At 35.8% G+C, this 17574-nt stretch overlaps 1 protein-coding gene, 2 long non-coding RNA genes and 1 other non-coding gene across 7 annotated transcripts; 3 read left to right on the forward strand and 1 right to left on the reverse strand.

Annotated features, from left to right (window-relative positions):
- Positions 1 to 217: 217 nt before the first annotated feature.
- On the reverse strand, positions 218 to 3646 carry LOC111781643. Of its 3 annotated transcripts, none has more exons than XR_002813006.1 (4): positions 3359 to 3646; positions 1623 to 1839; positions 1126 to 1550; positions 218 to 951 (listed from the first exon to the last, which is right to left on the reverse strand). It is a non-coding gene; the product is annotated as an uncharacterized LOC111781643 (long non-coding RNA). The 3 variants fall into 3 exon arrangements; XR_002813008.1 differs by having other exon boundaries at positions 1623 to 1850; XR_002813007.1 differs by having other exon boundaries at positions 1623 to 1857.
- A 2777-nt stretch (positions 3647 to 6423) lies between these two features.
- Positions 6424 to 9960, forward strand: LOC111780579 (WPP domain-interacting tail-anchored protein 2-like). 2 transcript variants are annotated; one of them, XM_023661015.1, is made up of 5 exons: positions 6424 to 6762; positions 7008 to 7486; positions 7577 to 8712; positions 9275 to 9465; positions 9579 to 9960. In XM_023661015.1, exons 2-4 carry the CDS (start codon positions 7291 to 7293, stop codon positions 9419 to 9421), a joined length of 1479 nt encoding a protein of 492 aa, XP_023516783.1. In that variant the 5' UTR covers positions 6424 to 6762; positions 7008 to 7290; the 3' UTR covers positions 9422 to 9465; positions 9579 to 9960. The 2 variants fall into 2 exon arrangements, with proteins under 2 accessions (XP_023516783.1, XP_023516790.1); XM_023661022.1 differs by lacking the exon at positions 7008 to 7486 and having other exon boundaries at positions 6427 to 6762.
- A 1643-nt stretch (positions 9961 to 11603) lies between these two features.
- Positions 11604 to 14238, forward strand: LOC111794374. Its single transcript, XR_002815078.1, has 2 exons — positions 11604 to 12655; positions 12703 to 14238. It is a non-coding gene; the product is annotated as an uncharacterized LOC111794374 (long non-coding RNA).
- LOC111782970 lies at positions 12848 to 12927 on the forward strand. Its single transcript, XR_002813247.1, has one exon. It is a non-coding gene; the product is annotated as a small nucleolar RNA R160 (small nucleolar RNA).
- Positions 14239 to 17574: the final 3336 nt, after the last annotated feature.

Genomic DNA, 17574 nt, shown 5'->3' on the forward strand with positions numbered 1-17574 from the left:
AAATTATACTGTGTTTTTTATTTAAATTTTCTAATTAAATAGAATTTAGCAAATCACAACTACCAAGGAGACATTTTATTTTTTTATGGACTCTTAATGTTTTTTTATTTTTTTAAAAGAGTTTTAGAATTGACCTGTTTTTTATTTATTATTATTATTAATAAACAAAGTCCTTCCAGTGGGTATAATAAAATGCATAAACTGTCAATAAATAATATACAGATCTAAGGGGTTCCTATATTTTCTCAGAGTTGACCCATCTTCATTTATATAATATAAACGACACATAAAAAGCATATAATATTTATTCATAATCATTTAATTTATATGACAACAGTAACATTTTGTAAAAATAAAAAATAAAAAACAAACAGCTGAATATCGGGAAATATTCGCATTCTTTTTTCAAGATTTGCAGTTTTTTTTAACACCCATGGAGGTGATATTACAAAATACTCTGTAAAATACTACTACATTTTGCTTTGCTTAACACTGCTCGGGTGAAAAGCTCGGTAAATTTTTTTACAATTAAAAATTAGAATGACACTTGTTGAAAGTACAGAAACTAAAATGAACGTTTTAAAGATATAAAAATTGAAAGGAACGTTTTGAAAGTGTGGAGACTAAAATAATAGTATTTAACACGACCCATCAACTTTTTTGATGAAAAGAAATTATTATTTTTGCAAACATGAAAAAAAAAAAATTCAAGTCAAGAATCCAACCGTAGCTTTTAAAAGCTCTAAAGTGTTCATCTTTTTCCTTCCTCCATTCAAAGGAGAAGAAATTACCAAGAAAGCAAAGCAGATCATGTTATGATAAACAAAGAGACTCTTATGCCAAAAGAACTCACCTTCATAACTTCCAAGAAATTTCTGCTCTATAACTTGTACTAGAATCACCGAACCTTCTCATGAATTCTAGAACATTGCATTCTCCAATAAAAAGGAACTGCAAGAATAAATCATCACTTCAAAGAATTCACAAGAGATATTGAGAGTTTTTTTTTTTTCTTTCTTTTTTTCCAATGGAATCATGTTCAGAGCAAATCTCCCTAGATATGAATGAACTATATTCCTTCATCAATGCAATGAATGGAAGAAATCCAGGAATTAGTAGTATTACCTGGGGAACCTCCACAGCATCGGCTGGCCTTCCAATTTGCATCAGAATGAAGAACTCTCCACCACCCAACAGCCCTCAGACTAATCTTGGGAATATAGTTCTTGGCCTTACTTTTCAGGCAGTTTTGGCCTTGTTCATCAGTTCACCCACTTCATATCCTCCACTTTTGACACATCTCTTTGGTGCTGCTGTGTTGATAAGCTTCGTAGTTTCATTTGCTGGAGTTTTCCTTCAAAATGCATTCCCGAGAATTGCACTTTTGTTTGGAAAGCTCAGTGCTCTTATCGCTGCAATGGGTGTGTGGATCATAGCAAGCTTTCTTCTAACTCATCAGATTTTCTCTTGGATCTCTTGGCTGCCATGTGCCTTCTCCTTGATAGCCTTTGTTCTATCATTCAAGTAAAGTCTCTGATACTTGTGTTAACCTGTTGGGGTGGACCAACATTAACACAAATAATACCTTATCTACCTGAAAACTATGTTATTCTACAACTTACAATGGCATGATAACTCTGCCTGTGTCGTGCATTAAGCATCATTTCTTCTACACAGCCGGTCCCAAGCCCGGACAAAGGGAGGAGGGTAGTGTCATCAGATCATTGGTTCTTCAGCTTGAAAGTTGTGTAGTAACATTATTATCATCTAAGAAATAAAGATGGCAGCATCAAGAAAGATGGGCTCCCCTTCGGTGCATACTACTGAAGCTTAGCCATCCTAAAATGCAACTAAAATCTTGTTCAACAAAAACAAAGATGCATATATTTGAGTGTGTAATTCAAAGTGGCAGTGTGATGCTATGTTGTTATGTTGTTAGCAAATATATATGAACTATGCTGTTGTTTATATTACATGGGCTCTGTATCAACTTCAGATAACGAAGTTTTTATCATTTTGCTTTGTTAGTCAATTCAAAACAATCAATCATGAGTTTACACTCTTGTAGAGGCTTAAATAAGCAAGAACTATGTATAGGAAAAAGAAATATCATTCACCCATGTAAACATCCGCCATCATAATTGGATTGGCACACAATCTCAGAAGTAAAAACTAAATTAATGATGCATAAAAAAACGAGCTGTAAACAAGATTGATTTACATATCTGCACCGATTCAATTGTCCTTGAAGATTATCGAAATAACATTTCCCTTTTAAATCAGGAGAGATGGCAACAACACTAAGTATCAAACATCAGGAAACAGCTATGAAGGCATTCAAACATCAGGAAACAGCTATGAAGGCATTGCATTGTGTGGATCACGCACATCAAAAGGTCTCATCATCATGAACGACTATTTTACATTCTTTACAGCAAAAACCAGACTGAAATGGAGTCTAGTTAAGACAAGACCAAAAAATAAGAACATAAGAATCCAAAAATTCTGAAGACAGACTTTATTATTGTTTCTTTGGCCAGATCAAGGAACAAAGGATGCCAAAGATTTTGTGTTCTGAATAGTGTAGTCGTCACTACTGCCATTTATACACATAAAAGGTGGAAACCATTGGCAGGAATTGTTTGAATTCAGGAACAATATCCCAAGGGAGATCTCACATCAGTTGGGGAGGAGAATGAAACATTTTTCGTAAGTGTGTGAAAACCTCTCCCTCCCTACCAAACGCGTGCCCGAAAGAAAAAACCCAAAGATGACAATATCTGTTAGCGGTGGGCTTGGGCCGCTACAAATGGTATCAAAGACTAACACCACGCGGTGTGCCATCAGGGGTGGATTTGAGGGGTCTCACATCGATTGGAGAAAGAAACGAGACAGTATGTAGAAACCACTCCCTAGCATACACGTTTTAGAATCAAAGCTCAAAGAAGACAACATCTGCTAGTGAAGGGCTTGGGTCGTTACATCTATCTTCACGAATAGATCCGTAATAGATTCATAGTATAGTAGGGATATCAGTTAGGACCCCGCAGATCAGTGTGTACAATATCAAACGGGTTATAGGCATGTGATTAATTTAGGAAATGACAAACTCCACAGAAATTTAGAGGTTCATTTAATATCTGCAGATTACATATAATCTCTAAGTAATTGATCTAGCTAGGACCTTCGACGAAAGGATGCCTAATCCTACCAAATACGGACATCACAAACTGAAAATTCAGAACATAAACCGTATGAACTTCTCGCCCGTATCCTTGTCCTTAGGGCACACACAGCCACTATTGGCAAGAAGAATAGATGAACCGATATGAAACATCAAGAACATCGGTTTCATTACCTGCATCCTCTGCATTACAAGACACTTCGCAATCTGCTCGCCACGTTGTAGAATTCCATGAATCCCTGTACTCAAGTGATGGGATGGATTTCAGTGATCAAAAAGAATATGTCGGATTCAGTGCAGAATTTGAATTTGCGCCAGGAATTTGAACAAACTAGAGGAGGATCATAGATTTTTCACGTCGTGGATCGATTTCTAGTTTGACGAAACAATCTTCCCCAAAACTCAAAAGAAGCAAGGGGCTATTCTGGAGCATCAGATCATGCAGGAAAAGGAAAGGTTAATTGTAAGTGTTATATATTCACTAAATAAGTAATCACTAATCAGCTCCACTTAATCATTTATTTCTTCAGAAAATTTAATTAAATAAATATTTTAATCAATTATATTAACCTTATATTAAATTAATATCAATTAGTTAATTAACTATATTTAAAATTAAATTACTCTAAAAATGTAAAGGGTATTAACGTACTTTTAAAATGTTGAGAGGTATATTCGAAACACTATTGAAATTTTAAGGGCATTNAAAAATGTAAAGGGTATTAACGTACTTTTAAAATGTTGAGAGATATATTTGAAACACTATTGAAATTTTAAGGGCATTTTTTTTTTGTTAGATGAACACAACTCTCAGTATGATATTGTCCAGTTTGAACATAAGCTCTCACTCTCATGGCTTTGTTTGGGCTTCCCAAACAGTCTCACACCAATGAGAAAGTATTCCTTGATTATAAACTCATCATTGATTATAAACCCATGATCATTTCCTAAATTAGCTCGATGTGGGACATCCAACACCTCCCCTCCAACAAAATACGTCTCCCCTTAATCGAGGCTCGACTCCTTTGGATCATTCCCTAAATTAGTCCGATGTGGGACATCCAATACCTCCCTTCGAACAAAGTACATCTCCCCTTAATCAAGGCTTGACTCCTTTTCTTTTGGAGTCTTAGTTATTTTTTACTATGTCTTTGAGGAGCCTCGACTCCTTTTTCTTTTGGAGCCCGGACTTTCATCCAATACCTCTCCTTGAAAAAACTACGTCTCCCCTTAGTCGAGGCTCGACTCCTTTTCTTTTGGAGTCTTAGTCATTTATTACTATGCCTTCGAGGAGCCTCAACTTCTTTTTATTTTGGAGTCCTTTGTTCAACATTTGAGGATTATATTGACGTGACTAAGTTTAGGGCATGACTCTGATACCATGTTAGATGAACGTGACTCTCCACAATGGTATAATATTGTCCACTTTGAGCATAAGCTCTCATGACTTTGCTCTGAGCTTCCCCAAAAGGTCTCACACCAATGGAGAGAGCATTCTTTGATTATAAATCCATGATCATTTCCTGAATTAGCCCCGTACTTTCATCCAACATTTTAAAATAAGTACTAACCGTTACTTCCAAAACTAATGTTAAAATACTTTTTAGATTTTTTTTTTTTTAAATTTGAGAATATTTTTTAAGCTATAAATTTTAAAAATATTTTTATTAATTTAGTCATTCATTTATCTCTGTTAAAAAATTTACTAAAAAAATAATATTAATGTGTGAAGCTCGTCTGAGTCTCAACCAAACCAAGGTATCTAACATCGCTAGTAAAATTTTTGCTACTTTTTCACGTGTAGTCGTACATATTTTCTAAGGGACAGTAAAAAATTCTATAAATACTTATTATGGAGATGAACAATATTATCTTAACTTAATTTGACACGAGTTCGATCTCGATAAAATTACAATAATAGCCCTGTCCAAGACAATAATATCCAGCCCAAAATCGTACTCCCTTGAGCTGTGTTGGGTCAAATTCCACCTTATACTAAAAAAAAATTATGACCCTTATTTATAAGATAATTAATTAAATGAATGATGACCCTTATTTATAAAATAATTAAATAAAATAATGAACGATGTCCCAATAAAATAATAAGAGAGAGAGCTGTCACTTGGCCATTTAAATTTTTATTTAACCCTTGACCTAAAAATTAGTGACCTTTTAAAATTAATTTCAAGGTTGATTTGGTAAAAATAAACTACTATTTTTTATATTATTTAAAATTAAATAAAAATTAAAGATTAAATACACTTACTATAATACGATTAGATTCTCGTATATGTCAGTCCAATTATATTTATTTAAAAATACTCTTAAACTTTTAATAGTATTTAAAAAATACTCTTTTAACTTAAAAAAATATTCTATTAATACCTTTCTAACTTAAAAAAAATAAAAAAAAAATACTTTTATTATTATTTTTATTCATAAAATTTAAAAAACAGTATTAACACTCTTTCTTTTTTATAAAAAAAATCTTATTGTTAATATATGGACGAAAACTGTCTATCATTATCCGCAGATTACACGATTACACTAGTAAGTTCATAAATATTTTTTTTATTTAAAAAAAAAATTAAAAATATATTTTTTGAAGTTCTTGAATTTTTTTTAGATTATTAAAGTTTTTTTTTTTTTAAATAGAGTAAAAATATTATTTGAATATATATATATAACTCCTCGGTCATGCCATCTAGAATGGGCCCTGTCGATGGAGATCAAGATGGTAAGATGAGATGCGACGTTCTACTGAGAGACCTTGGCCTGAGTAGAGCCAAGGTCGAGCCGAATGACTTGGCCTAGCGTAGAGGGATGCGTCGCAGACGATTGAACATGCACACGCAGGCGGCGTGTGTGGTTGAACAAGCTTAGATTCCGCACAATCGATATTCGATTGGCGAAGACAACCCTCGCCTAAGGTCTAACGAAGCCACAAAATTGGGGCGAAAAATGTATATAGGGCTTAATTCCCCTCAAGGCTAGTCGTGAGCGTGTCAAGATCACGACGCCGCACGGTAAAAAATGTAGGACTGTGACAGTTATATATATATATATATTTGTATTTTTTTTTTAGATTTTTGAAAATTTAGTGATATTTTTGAGGTAAAGTTAAAAATTATTTTTTAATAATTTAGTGTGTATGTATATATATATATATGTATATATAGTTAACTGTCAGGTCAGAGTTTCACCTGCCCGATATTCGTCCATGTAAACCGCCATTTGTATTTTCACAGACGCCACAAAAAGGTAGCCCAGCCTTTGGCTTGGGCTTCACGTGTTCATCTTTATGCCTCTCAATCATTCGCTTCTCCACCGTAAATCCAAGCTAACATGCGGCAGATATGGCCCTCAAACCCAACATCAACTACTGATCTGTCCTCGCTTCCTTTACGCCTGCCTCAATGCTCATGTTTTACTCTCGCAGCTTATGTTAGCGAGTTTGACTCGCCAATGTTTGATTCTGACGGCTGAAATGGAACTCGCTTTGGTGTTGGATAAGGTCTAAGTCTTCGTTCTCTTGTTTTACGGACTCAGAAGACGACGCATCCGGATTTTTCTTCCAGGTAAAGCTGCTTTTTCTCCCCAAAATTATGGTTTCTGGATCGATTTGGTTGTAATTTCGTATCTGCTGGTTTTTGTTCTCTATGCATGATGTTTTAGTTGCTTGAATGAGATTAGGTCTTTCAATTAGGTTAAGTCTTGCTTGCCATAGGATGACTTTCGTGTTTTGGAATCGTTTCTGGAACTAGATGTCTTAAAATGGCTTACTAGGAATATGAAGCTTATGGTTATCGTACTATTTGTGAAGATGGATTGTACTACTTGCAATCAAGAATCTGGAAGACTTGAAATGCAAGAACTGGAGAATATTTTGAAAACTTTGACCAAACTAGAATTGGACTTGGCCTATTTGTCCGAGAAGTCGATGAATCTTCATGTACTTTTTATGTGCCTACTGGCTCAGGAGAATGATTTAGAAGCAATGGATATTGGAGAATGATCATATCTCAGATGATTCGTTTCGAAAGGTGTTGCCATTTGATTTTTTGTCTGCCTTTTTGGACTCTGAGGTACGATAGCTGGACAGTGTTATGGACACACTCAAAGCAGAAATAATTGATGTCCGTGGAATGATATCTCCTTGCAGACAATCAAATGAAGTTTTCTATTTGGTAGAAGAGAAATTGCATGATTCTGAAAAATCGCTCAATCAATCTCGACAGCAGATTTTAGAAGTGAAGATGCAGTCAACCAAATTGCAGAGAATTGTTTTAAGCAGTGGAAATTGTTCGTGATTTATTTTCTTCAGTTACTAATGATCTTAGATGATGAAGAAGTAACAATTTTGTAATTCTAATGACTCTGCCTTGGTGACAGGGAGATTGGAGGATCCCGTGATGTCGTCGTCACAAAATGATCAAATTCTGAACTTAAATGGGAAATCAAACACAATGACTGAACAACAAAGACATATTTTAAGGATGTTAGAAAAATCACTTGCGAGAGAGTTAGATCTGGAGAAGAGGTTGTCAGAATCAAAGCAACGAGAAGAGGAGCTCAGATTGAAGCTACACTATACCAAACAGGTTGTTTTGAAAATGGAAGAGGCTGCAGAAGTTGTTTGGGGTAGGTTTCTGGAGGCAGACAATAGTGTCGAGATTCTTATGGGAATTTCAAAGGAATTAGTTGGCCGCCTCCAGCTCGTGCAGCTCAATCTACATGGTTCATTTCAGCGTGAAAATGAGATGAAATCAGAATTTCTAGACTGGACGGCGCAGCTTAAAGCAAAAGAAGTGGCTATACTGGAGCTCGAGCGAAGGAAGGCCGAACAAATTGCTAAGAATGCTGAGCTAGATAAATTGATGGAAGAAGTGAAGTCTCTTGAGGAACAGCTTAGAGAATCTAGGCTTGATCTGAAAAGTGCATATGAATCGAATGAGGCGATTCAAGATCAGCTTTTTGAAATGGAAAATCTTGTTGATTCACTAAAAGAAAGCATCTGCATAGCAGAAACTAGAGCAGAGAGTGTAGAAGCCAAGCTCACACAGATCCAAGAGACAAACCTGGAACTTACCGAAGAGGTGAATTATCTTAAAGATAGTGCAAGCAATAAAGAGAAAAAGGTTGGTTCACTTGAAAAACAGTTGAGGGAACTGGAGATTCAATTGCAGCATGCAAAATCATCATTGGAAGCAGGTCAGGAGCAACAAAACATGTTATATTCTGCAATATGGGACATGGAAACTCTAATTGAGGATCTTAAATCCAAAGTTTCTAAAGCTGAAAGTAAGACCGATAGAGCAGAGGAGAATTGCATTATCTTATCTGAAACAAACTTTGAACTCACCAAAGATCTTACTTCCCTCAAGGCTCGAGCGGAATTCTTAGAGAAAGCATTGGATCAAGCTAACAGTGAAAAATTTACGAATGCAAATGAAATTAACTTGAGTACCAAGTTTATAAAGGACATGGTGCTCCAACTAGCTGTTGAAAGGGATCGAATCCAGAGTCAGGTATTATTTTGCAAAATCATTGATCTTTTATAGATTTTTCAACTAATCTTCTAAACTCTTATTTGAATTTTTAAACCTCTTTTGATTGTTACTTTGACTTAATTGTTTTGCCTATTTCCGGTGTATATATTCTTACTTTTCAATTGCAATACGTTTACTCCAGTGGCCTCTTTTGATAAACTAATACAACCATGCATTTCAGTAACTCGAAATAATCGGACCAAAATCTTAATTTATCATGATATTGAAACTTGTGTTAGGAACCACGACTCTCCACAATAGTATGATATTGTCCACTTTTAGCATAAACTCCCGTGACTTTGCTTTTGGCTTCCCCAAAAGACCTCGTACCAATAAAGATGTATTTCTTGCTTATAAACTCATGATCATTCCCTAAATTAGCCAATGTACTTTAGTTTTGGTTAGAATTTTCTTTGTATATTCAGGAAGCAAATTCTTTGAAAACCCTTCTGTTTTTTTTTCGTATATGTACTCTAATAGATGAGTAAATTTACAAGAACTCCAGAAAGTTAGTCTCATCCAGCCCTTGTTGCTTCTGCAGCTATCCATTTTGACAAATGATAACAAAGCTTTAATTGAGAGACTGAAAAACGTCAAAGATGGCGCATACGTAACTAACAACAGAGAAGATTATGACGAGAAGGACCGGTCAGCTTCAAAGAATGATGTAAATATACTGGATCAATGATGTCTGAAGAAGCTTTTACGGAGTCTAACAAGGTCAAGAGGCAGGTACTCTTTCTTGCAAATCAAATAGAATTGGGCATATTGATGAATTGCCTGATGACTGTAATATACAACAGCCAGCACTGTGCTCAACTGAATAATTTGTTTCTTGGTATCAGATTCCTTAAGCACCTGAAGGAGGCACACCCAAGTATTGAGCTGGAGGTACCCATATTTTTTGTGTCAATTTTTTCGTTACTTATTTCAGTATCATTGTATTCTTTTGGCCTGAATCTTCCCAACTCTATGGTTCTTTGTGGTTAAAATTGTGATGGCCTTTGAATCCAAAGAGAAAAAAGAGTTGGGATAGAGTCAAGCTCACTGCACATTGCCTTGCCCCATGGATTCCATTATTGTTGTCAAATATATATATTTTTTTAGGTTGTGGTGGTTTCTTTCAACTTCTAGTTAGAGGTTGCGTGAGATTTTGTTGATTACCCTAATGTGAATATAAATTGTTGTATTTGGATTGAAAGTGATGTATTTCTACCATTTTCCAAAGAATATGGAGTATTTAATTATTTTTTAGCTAAATTATTATTGAGTTAAGTAGTGTGCCCTTTCTGAACTCGTTTCTCCTTAGCTTTAGTCAGACAGCAACGGAGAATGCTTGTGGTGAGATTTGTGTGACCAAAGACCCACACTAGCTAATTAAAAAGAAGATCATGAGCATATTCTATGTACAATATAGTCAATCTATACCATATTATTGTTGATGTTTTGTTGTCTGTAACATAGTAATAGACTGAAAGAATAAATTGTAGAACTAAAATGAAATTATTAAATTTTAAATACTTTTATGAGGGACTAAAATGAAAAGTCGGTTTTACCCTCCAAATATGCTATTAATGAAGTTTCAATTAAATTGAAAATAGTTATTTTCAATACCATGCTAGCTATTTATTTATCCTTTATCTTAAGGGTTTTAGTCTAAAATTAGCTAAAATATAATAAATTTAAGAGTTTTACTGCTTAATATATTCATTTTTAATTTTTATTTAAATATATACCTTTAAACTTTGAAATATATCGATCACCAAATTTATAATTTATATAATAAATTGTGCCAAAATTTCAAAAATTACTTTTTTATTACGATACCCTGGTGTAAGAATTCAAGGTGTTTTTCGCTGCCGATCAATTATTGTCGCGACAGAATCCCTTCAGGAAGAGGGCCTCCACTAACTCTATATTTTTTATAAATAAGTCAACTTAAATCATTTATTTAAAAAAATTTAATATGCAATATTTTGGAATTTGCAAAGTGAGAGTTGTTAATTTATAAAAATAAGTGTTTAATTGATACCATTAATTCTTCTTCGAACTTAATTTAATTAAGAGGGAGTACAAATAATTATTTTTTAGCTAAATTATTATTGAGTTAAGTAGTGTTCCCTTTCTGAACTCGTTTCTCCTTAGCTTTAGTCAGACAGCAACTGAGAGTGCTTGTGGTGAAGTTCGTGTGACCAAAAGCCCACACTAGCTAATTAAGAAGAAGATCATGAACATATCCTATGTACAATATGGTCAATACCATATTATTGTTGATGTTTTGTTGTCCGTAACATAGTAATAGACTGAAGGAATAAATTGTAGAACTAAAATTAAATTATTAAATTTTAAATACTTTTTACGAGGGACTAAAATGAAAAGTCGGTTTTACCCTCAAAATATGGTATTAATGAAGGGTCAATTAAATTGAAAATAGTTATTTTCAATACCATGCTAGCTATTTATTTATCCTTTATCTTAAGGGTTTTAGTCTAAAATTAGCTAAAATATAATAAATTTAAGAGTTTTACTGCATAATATATTCATTTTTAATTTTTATTTAATTATATACCTTTTTAACTTTGAAATATATTAATTATATATAATAAACTGTGCCAATTACAAAAATTACTTTTTTATTAGGTATCGAGGTGAATGTAAGAATTTAAGGTGTTTTTCTCTACGAATCAATTATTGTTGCGATTGAATCCCACAAAGAAGAAGGCCTAAATCATTTATTTAAAAAAAAAATTAATATGCAATATTTTGTAATTTGCAAAGGGAGAGTTGTTAATTTATAAAAATAAGAGTTTAATTGATACCAGTAATTCTTCTTCGAACTTAATTTAATTAAGAGGGAGTACAAATACTTTACTCCAATTTCAGTCTTTGATTGGCCATTCAAGATTATGTGCCTAACTCGTATCTTTCAATGCCTTCCAAGTTTTCTGCTTACGGTTGCCTGATACTTGGCGTTAGATTTTGTTGTTGTCTCTCATGAATTTTAATTATAGAGAAATTATGATTTTGAATTTTAATTATAGAGAAATTATGATTTTGGTTGAATCGATGCAGATTTTGTTTGTATCTATGATAGATCTTGCATCCGATAAACAAATCATTTTTGTTTCTATAGGAGATTCAACTTCAGTTGGGAGGGAATAGAAACCTTCGGGAGAGAATGGAAACCTCTCCCAGTAGGCTTGTTACCTCGGTTTGGGGAGGGTATGGAAACCTCTCTCCAGTAGGCTCGTTGCCAAGATTGGGGAGGGTCTGAAAACCTCTCCCCAGTAGGCTCGTTACCAAGGTTTGGGGAGGGTGTGTAAACCTCTCCCCAGTAGGCTCGTTACCAAGGTTTGGGGTGGGTATGGAAACCTCTCCCCAGTAGGCTCGTTACCAAGGTTTGGGGTGGGTATGGAAACCTCTCCCCAGTAGGCTCGTTACCAAGGTTTGGGGTGGGTATGGAAACCTCTCCCCAGTAGGCTCGTTACCAAGGTTTGGGGTGGGTATGGAAACCTCTCCCCAGTAGGCTCGTTACCAAGGTTTGGGGTGGGTATGGAAACCTCTCCCCAGTAGGCTCGTTACCAAGGTTTGGGGTGGGTATGGAAACCTCTCCCCAGTAGGCTCGTTACCAAGGTTTGGGGTGGGTATGGAAACCTCTCCCCAGTAGGCTCGTTACCAAGGTTTGGGGTGGGTATAGAAATCAATCCCCAGTAGGCTCGTTACCTCGGTTTGGGATGGGTATGGAAACCTCTCTCCAGTAGGCTTGTTACCTCAATTTGGGGTGGATATGGAAATCTCTCCCCAGTAGGCTCGTTACCTCGGTTTGGGGTGGGTATGGAAACCTCTCTCCAGTAGGCTCGTTACCTCAGTTTGGGGTGGGTATGGAAACCTCTCCCCAATAGGCTCGTGACCTCGGTTTGAGGTGGGTAAGGAAACCTCTCCCCAATAGGCTCGTGACCTCAGTTTGAGGTCTGAATTCTTACAATCTTTACGTTGTAAGAGGCTAAAGTTGATCATATCTGCGCGTGGTGGGCTTAGATTCTTACCCTCCTTACCAGAGAATATATGTTGTGCTTGTTGTATTGAGTTGATGAGCTTGCTGTAAGAGAAGTAAGGCAAAATGATGAAAACTTTGTCATCTGAAACTGATGTGGAGCTTTATATCATTCTGGTCTTCAAAGTTCTCTGATTGCTTAGCTGTTTTACTGGTTTCCATCTTATGGTGTTTCAATTTGGTTTCCATCTTATGAAATGAGATTCTCTTACGTAATCTTTCTTGTTTTGGGCTGGTGTTCATTTGTCGTTGTAGTTCTTCTCGTGTGTATGTTTGTGTAGGACTCATGTAATATGTAATATAAAACAACATAAAGATGCCCATTCTACTATTAATTGCACGACTCAACACACATTTCTAGTACAAGACTTCAGACCTTAGGTGATGGCTAAGCTCCAGCAATATGTGGTTACTCCCATCTATTGCGAAGCTGCCATCTTTATTACTACTACTAAAATGAAAATACTGACAGCTACAATTTCAGAACAAGCTGAAGTTCCAATGGTCTGATGACACCACCCTCCTCCTTTGTTCCGGGCTTGGGACCGGCTGCGTAGAAGAATTGATGCTTGATGCATGACACAGGCAGAGTTATCATGTCATTGTAAGTTGTAGACTAAGAGACTGTAAAAGAGGTTAAACTAAACACACAAACACACACACAAACCACACACACAAACCACACACACACACACACACACATGGGCATGGACTCAGTGCATCTTCTGTCGAAATCACATGAATGAGATGATAAAGGGTAGCAAGCAGGAGCAGCCACCTGCCAACCAACAGATCCAAGCGTAGCTTTGAGGGACTAGTAGACCTCCTGATATTATGCAGACGCCAATTGCAAGAAAAAGAGTACCGAGTTTTTCCAAGAGAAGTGCAAATCTTGGGAATGCATTCTTAAGGAAAACTCCAGCATACGAAACTGCAAAGCTGATCAACATAACAGCAACAAATAGACCTGTGGGAAGCGGAGAAGATCGAGTGGGAGCACTGATGGACAAAGGTAAAATTGCCTGAAAAGCGAGAACAAGGTTTATCTTCCCAAGATTCTGAGGGCTGTTGGCTGGTTGAGGCCTAGGGCTATGCATTTTGATGTTAATTGACTGGAATTCTAATGGCGTGGATAATCCCCATCCCCAGGTAAGACTACTCATATCCAGGGAGGTTTCTTGTTGTGTGGCTGAATCCATTGGGGGGAAACAATAAGGATTTGGTCAATGTTCTTCAAGTGGTTTCCCTAAGTTCCATTCAATCTGGGAGTTCCCTTTTTATATACGCTGCATGGAGAATTCTGGAATATAGGGGGGAAGTTTCACTGATTCTCCTACAAGTTTTATTCTTAAAAAAAAAGAAAGTTGATTTTGTGGAAATTTTTATCAATTGGTGTGGAAATGCTTTTAAAGTTTAGTTATCTATATAAATATATATTGGTTTAAAAAGGACAATCATAGCCCTTTGGCCCCACATCCCACTCTAGTCCTTTAGGGAAATTTCTCAAACGACTTGGGGAGCAAGTTGTTCCCTTCCGTAATTTCCAGGAAATTTCCTAAACGCTTCCTACTTAAGGTTATAAGATGTGCAAAATAGCTATAATGAGCTGAGGTATTCCTTCTTCTTCCTCTCTGAATGTAACGAACATGAGGGAGATGATGAAATCAGACCAAAATGCTTTCGTCCCTCCGTTGACAATACTTTTGAAGCCCATTTTGTATTTGTCTTTGAACACTCTCTCAATCTTGTTGATATTATCTGGAAGAAGTGAGGGAGGGGGGGTTGGTTTGATTTTCGATGGCTTATCCAGTCCTTCCTCTGCCTTTGATGCCTTCGTTTTGTCCATTACCNGGTAGCAAGCAGGAGCAGCCACCTGCCAACCAACAGATCCAAGCGTAGCTTTGAGGGACTAGTAGACCTCCTGATATTATGCAGACGCCAATTGCAAGAAAAAGAGTACCGAGTTTTTCCAAGAGAAGTGCAAATCTTGGGAATGCATTCTTAAGGAAAACTCCAGCATACGAAACTGCAAAGCTGATCAACATAACAGCAACAAATAGACCTGTGGGAAGCGGAGAAGATCGAGTGGGAGCACTGATGGACAAAGGTAAAATTGCCTGAAAAGCGAGAACAAGGTTTATCTTCCCAAGATTCTGAGGGCTGTTGGCTGGTTGAGGCCTAGGGCTATGCATTTTGATGTTAATTGACTGGAATTCTAATGGCGTGGATAATCCCCATCCCCAGGTAAGACTACTCATATCCAGGGAGGTTTCTTGTTGTGTGGCTGAATCCATTGGGGGGAAACAATAAGGATTTGGTCAATGTTCTTCAAGTGGTTTCCCTAAGTTCCATTCAATCTGGGAGTTCCCTTTTTATATACGCTGCATGGAGAATTCTGGAATATAGGGGGGAAGTTTCACTGATTCTCCTACAAGTTTTATTCTTAAAAAAAAAGAAAGTTGATTTTGTGGAAATTTTTATCAATTGGTGTGGAAATGCTTTTAAAGTTTAGTTATCTATATAAATATATATTGGTTTAAAAAGGACAATCATAGCCCTTTGGCCCCACATCCCACTCTAGTCCTTTAGGGAAATTTCTCAAACGACTTGGGGAGCAAGTTGTTCCCTTCCGTAATTTCCAGGAAATTTCCTAAACGCTTCCTACTTAAGGTTATAAGATGTGCAAAATAGCTATAATGAGCTGAGGTATTCCTTCTTCTTCCTCTCTGAATGTAACGAACATGAAGGAGATGATGAAATCAGACCAAAATGCTTTCGTCCCTCCGTTGACAATACTTTTGAAGCCCATTTTGTATTTGTCTTTGAACACTCTCTCAATCTTGTTGATATTATCTGGAAGAAGTGAGGGAGGGGGGGTTGGTTTGATTTTCGATGGCTTATCCAGTCCTTCCTCTGCCTTTGATGCCTTCGTTTTGTCCATTACCTTTGCTTTCTTAGGTGCTTTGGGTGCTCTTTTGATTCCTCATAAACCCAACTTAGCTACCTTTTATACCTTGTATTCTGTGGCTTCCATGGCTTCTGCTTTGCTCCTGCTGATTTGGGGGCTCTATTACTCATTCGGTCATGGCAGATACTCTGCTACTGCCTAGAATATGATATGATTGTCCTTTAATATTATATTTTTTCTTTCTTATGTATTCCCTCTCCATCATGTTATCGTATAAGAATGTCAAATAAGAACGATTTCATCATTTTGTACTTCAGAGTAAGCCCAATTTCATATATATCGAAAAGTTCTAATAAATAGAAAACTTCCTCAAACATAAAATATGCAGTCCAAGACCCTCCTTACCTCAAATACAACTCAGATTGAACCTAGCATCAGGACGTGTTGGGTATATATAACATTTCTGCTGGGATCAGTGTATCAACTCCAAAGATCCCGCAAAGAGAAGACACTAGTTGGGACCGTTGATGATTTTTGAACTCATTATTGTTGTCAATCTTGAAGGCAATGAAACCGTTTAGATGTATTATGTTGAAATGTCATTGGATGACATTTCCATCATATTCTCATTTATTTTGTTTATAATTCTTATTTAGTCTATAACCCTTTTGGTTCGTATTTTCATTTTGATATATGAATCATTTAGTTTATATAAAGAGTCATCTAGGAAATTTTGTTGGGAGACAAGATGTACAATTTTGTAAACACTTTGATTAATGGACACTTTGTAAACCCTTTGATTAATATACACTTTGTAAACCCTTTGATTAATATACACTTTGTAAACCTATAAACCCCTTGTAAACCTTGTAAACCTATAAACCCTTTGATTAATATACACTTTGTAAATTCTTTGATTATTGAGATTAATTGCTACCCTTAAAATGTAGGAAAATTTGAAGGAAAATTCCTTCAAATTTTTTCTGCTACCCTTCCGTGGTAGGAAAATGGAAAATTTCTTCTCTCTAAACTCCAGTAAATCTGTCTCTTTGTTTAATTTCTGTTCAGCTTCTACCACAACAATTGAGTCCCATTAGGTCCCATTAGGGTATAATCCCTCAAAGCTATGTTCACATTTTATTTAAGAATTGATGCAAGGAGGAGTATTTGGAAACCTTGGAAGGCCATCTAAAGTCTTGCGAATTATCTTGTTTTTAATTGATCATGATTAGTAAAATTTTAGCTTTTGTTATCCTTTCAAATTTAGCTTCATAAACCCTTCCCAGTCATGTCTTAAAGTTACGTGCCAAGAATATTGAACTCATCCTATCTTGTGGAGGAACTTGTTCTTTTATCTTGAAAGCATTGACCTCATGATAATTTGTATCCAACCTAAACTTTGGGTTGGAATTAAATGGATTTAGGGCTTTTGAAATGACAATTACAGATCAACAGGCGCTTCTCAATGAGTAGACATGATTTTCCTTAGGTGATTGTGAAAAAGAAAATTTCATAGAATTTTTTTTGAAGCAGTTGATTGATTTAATTGTTCGGAAAATTTGTTTCTTAGCAAGCTATGGAATTAGATGCAGTGAGGTGAACGTCCATTGATTCTGGGCAGTGAGTGAATTTGAAGAAGAATTCTCTATACTATGAACAGACAATTTTCACATAAAAAATTTGTTTCAATCCAAACTTTGGAATCATCAACAGTTGAATAATAAATGCAATGAGACGTGTTCTTGCCACCTTCACGAGACAACAACCGAAAATTTATTTGATAAGGGGAAACCATATCTCAAAAAAAAAAAAAAAAAAACAGAAAATTGAGTGAAGGAAATTAGATAACACACAAAACTTGGGTGTAGCAATACTAAGA

Source organism: Cucurbita pepo, chromosome LG01 (genome assembly GCF_002806865.2).
Source record: "Cucurbita pepo subsp. pepo cultivar mu-cu-16 chromosome LG01, ASM280686v2, whole genome shotgun sequence".
Lineage (NCBI taxonomy): Eukaryota > Viridiplantae > Streptophyta > Magnoliopsida > Cucurbitales > Cucurbitaceae > Cucurbita > Cucurbita pepo.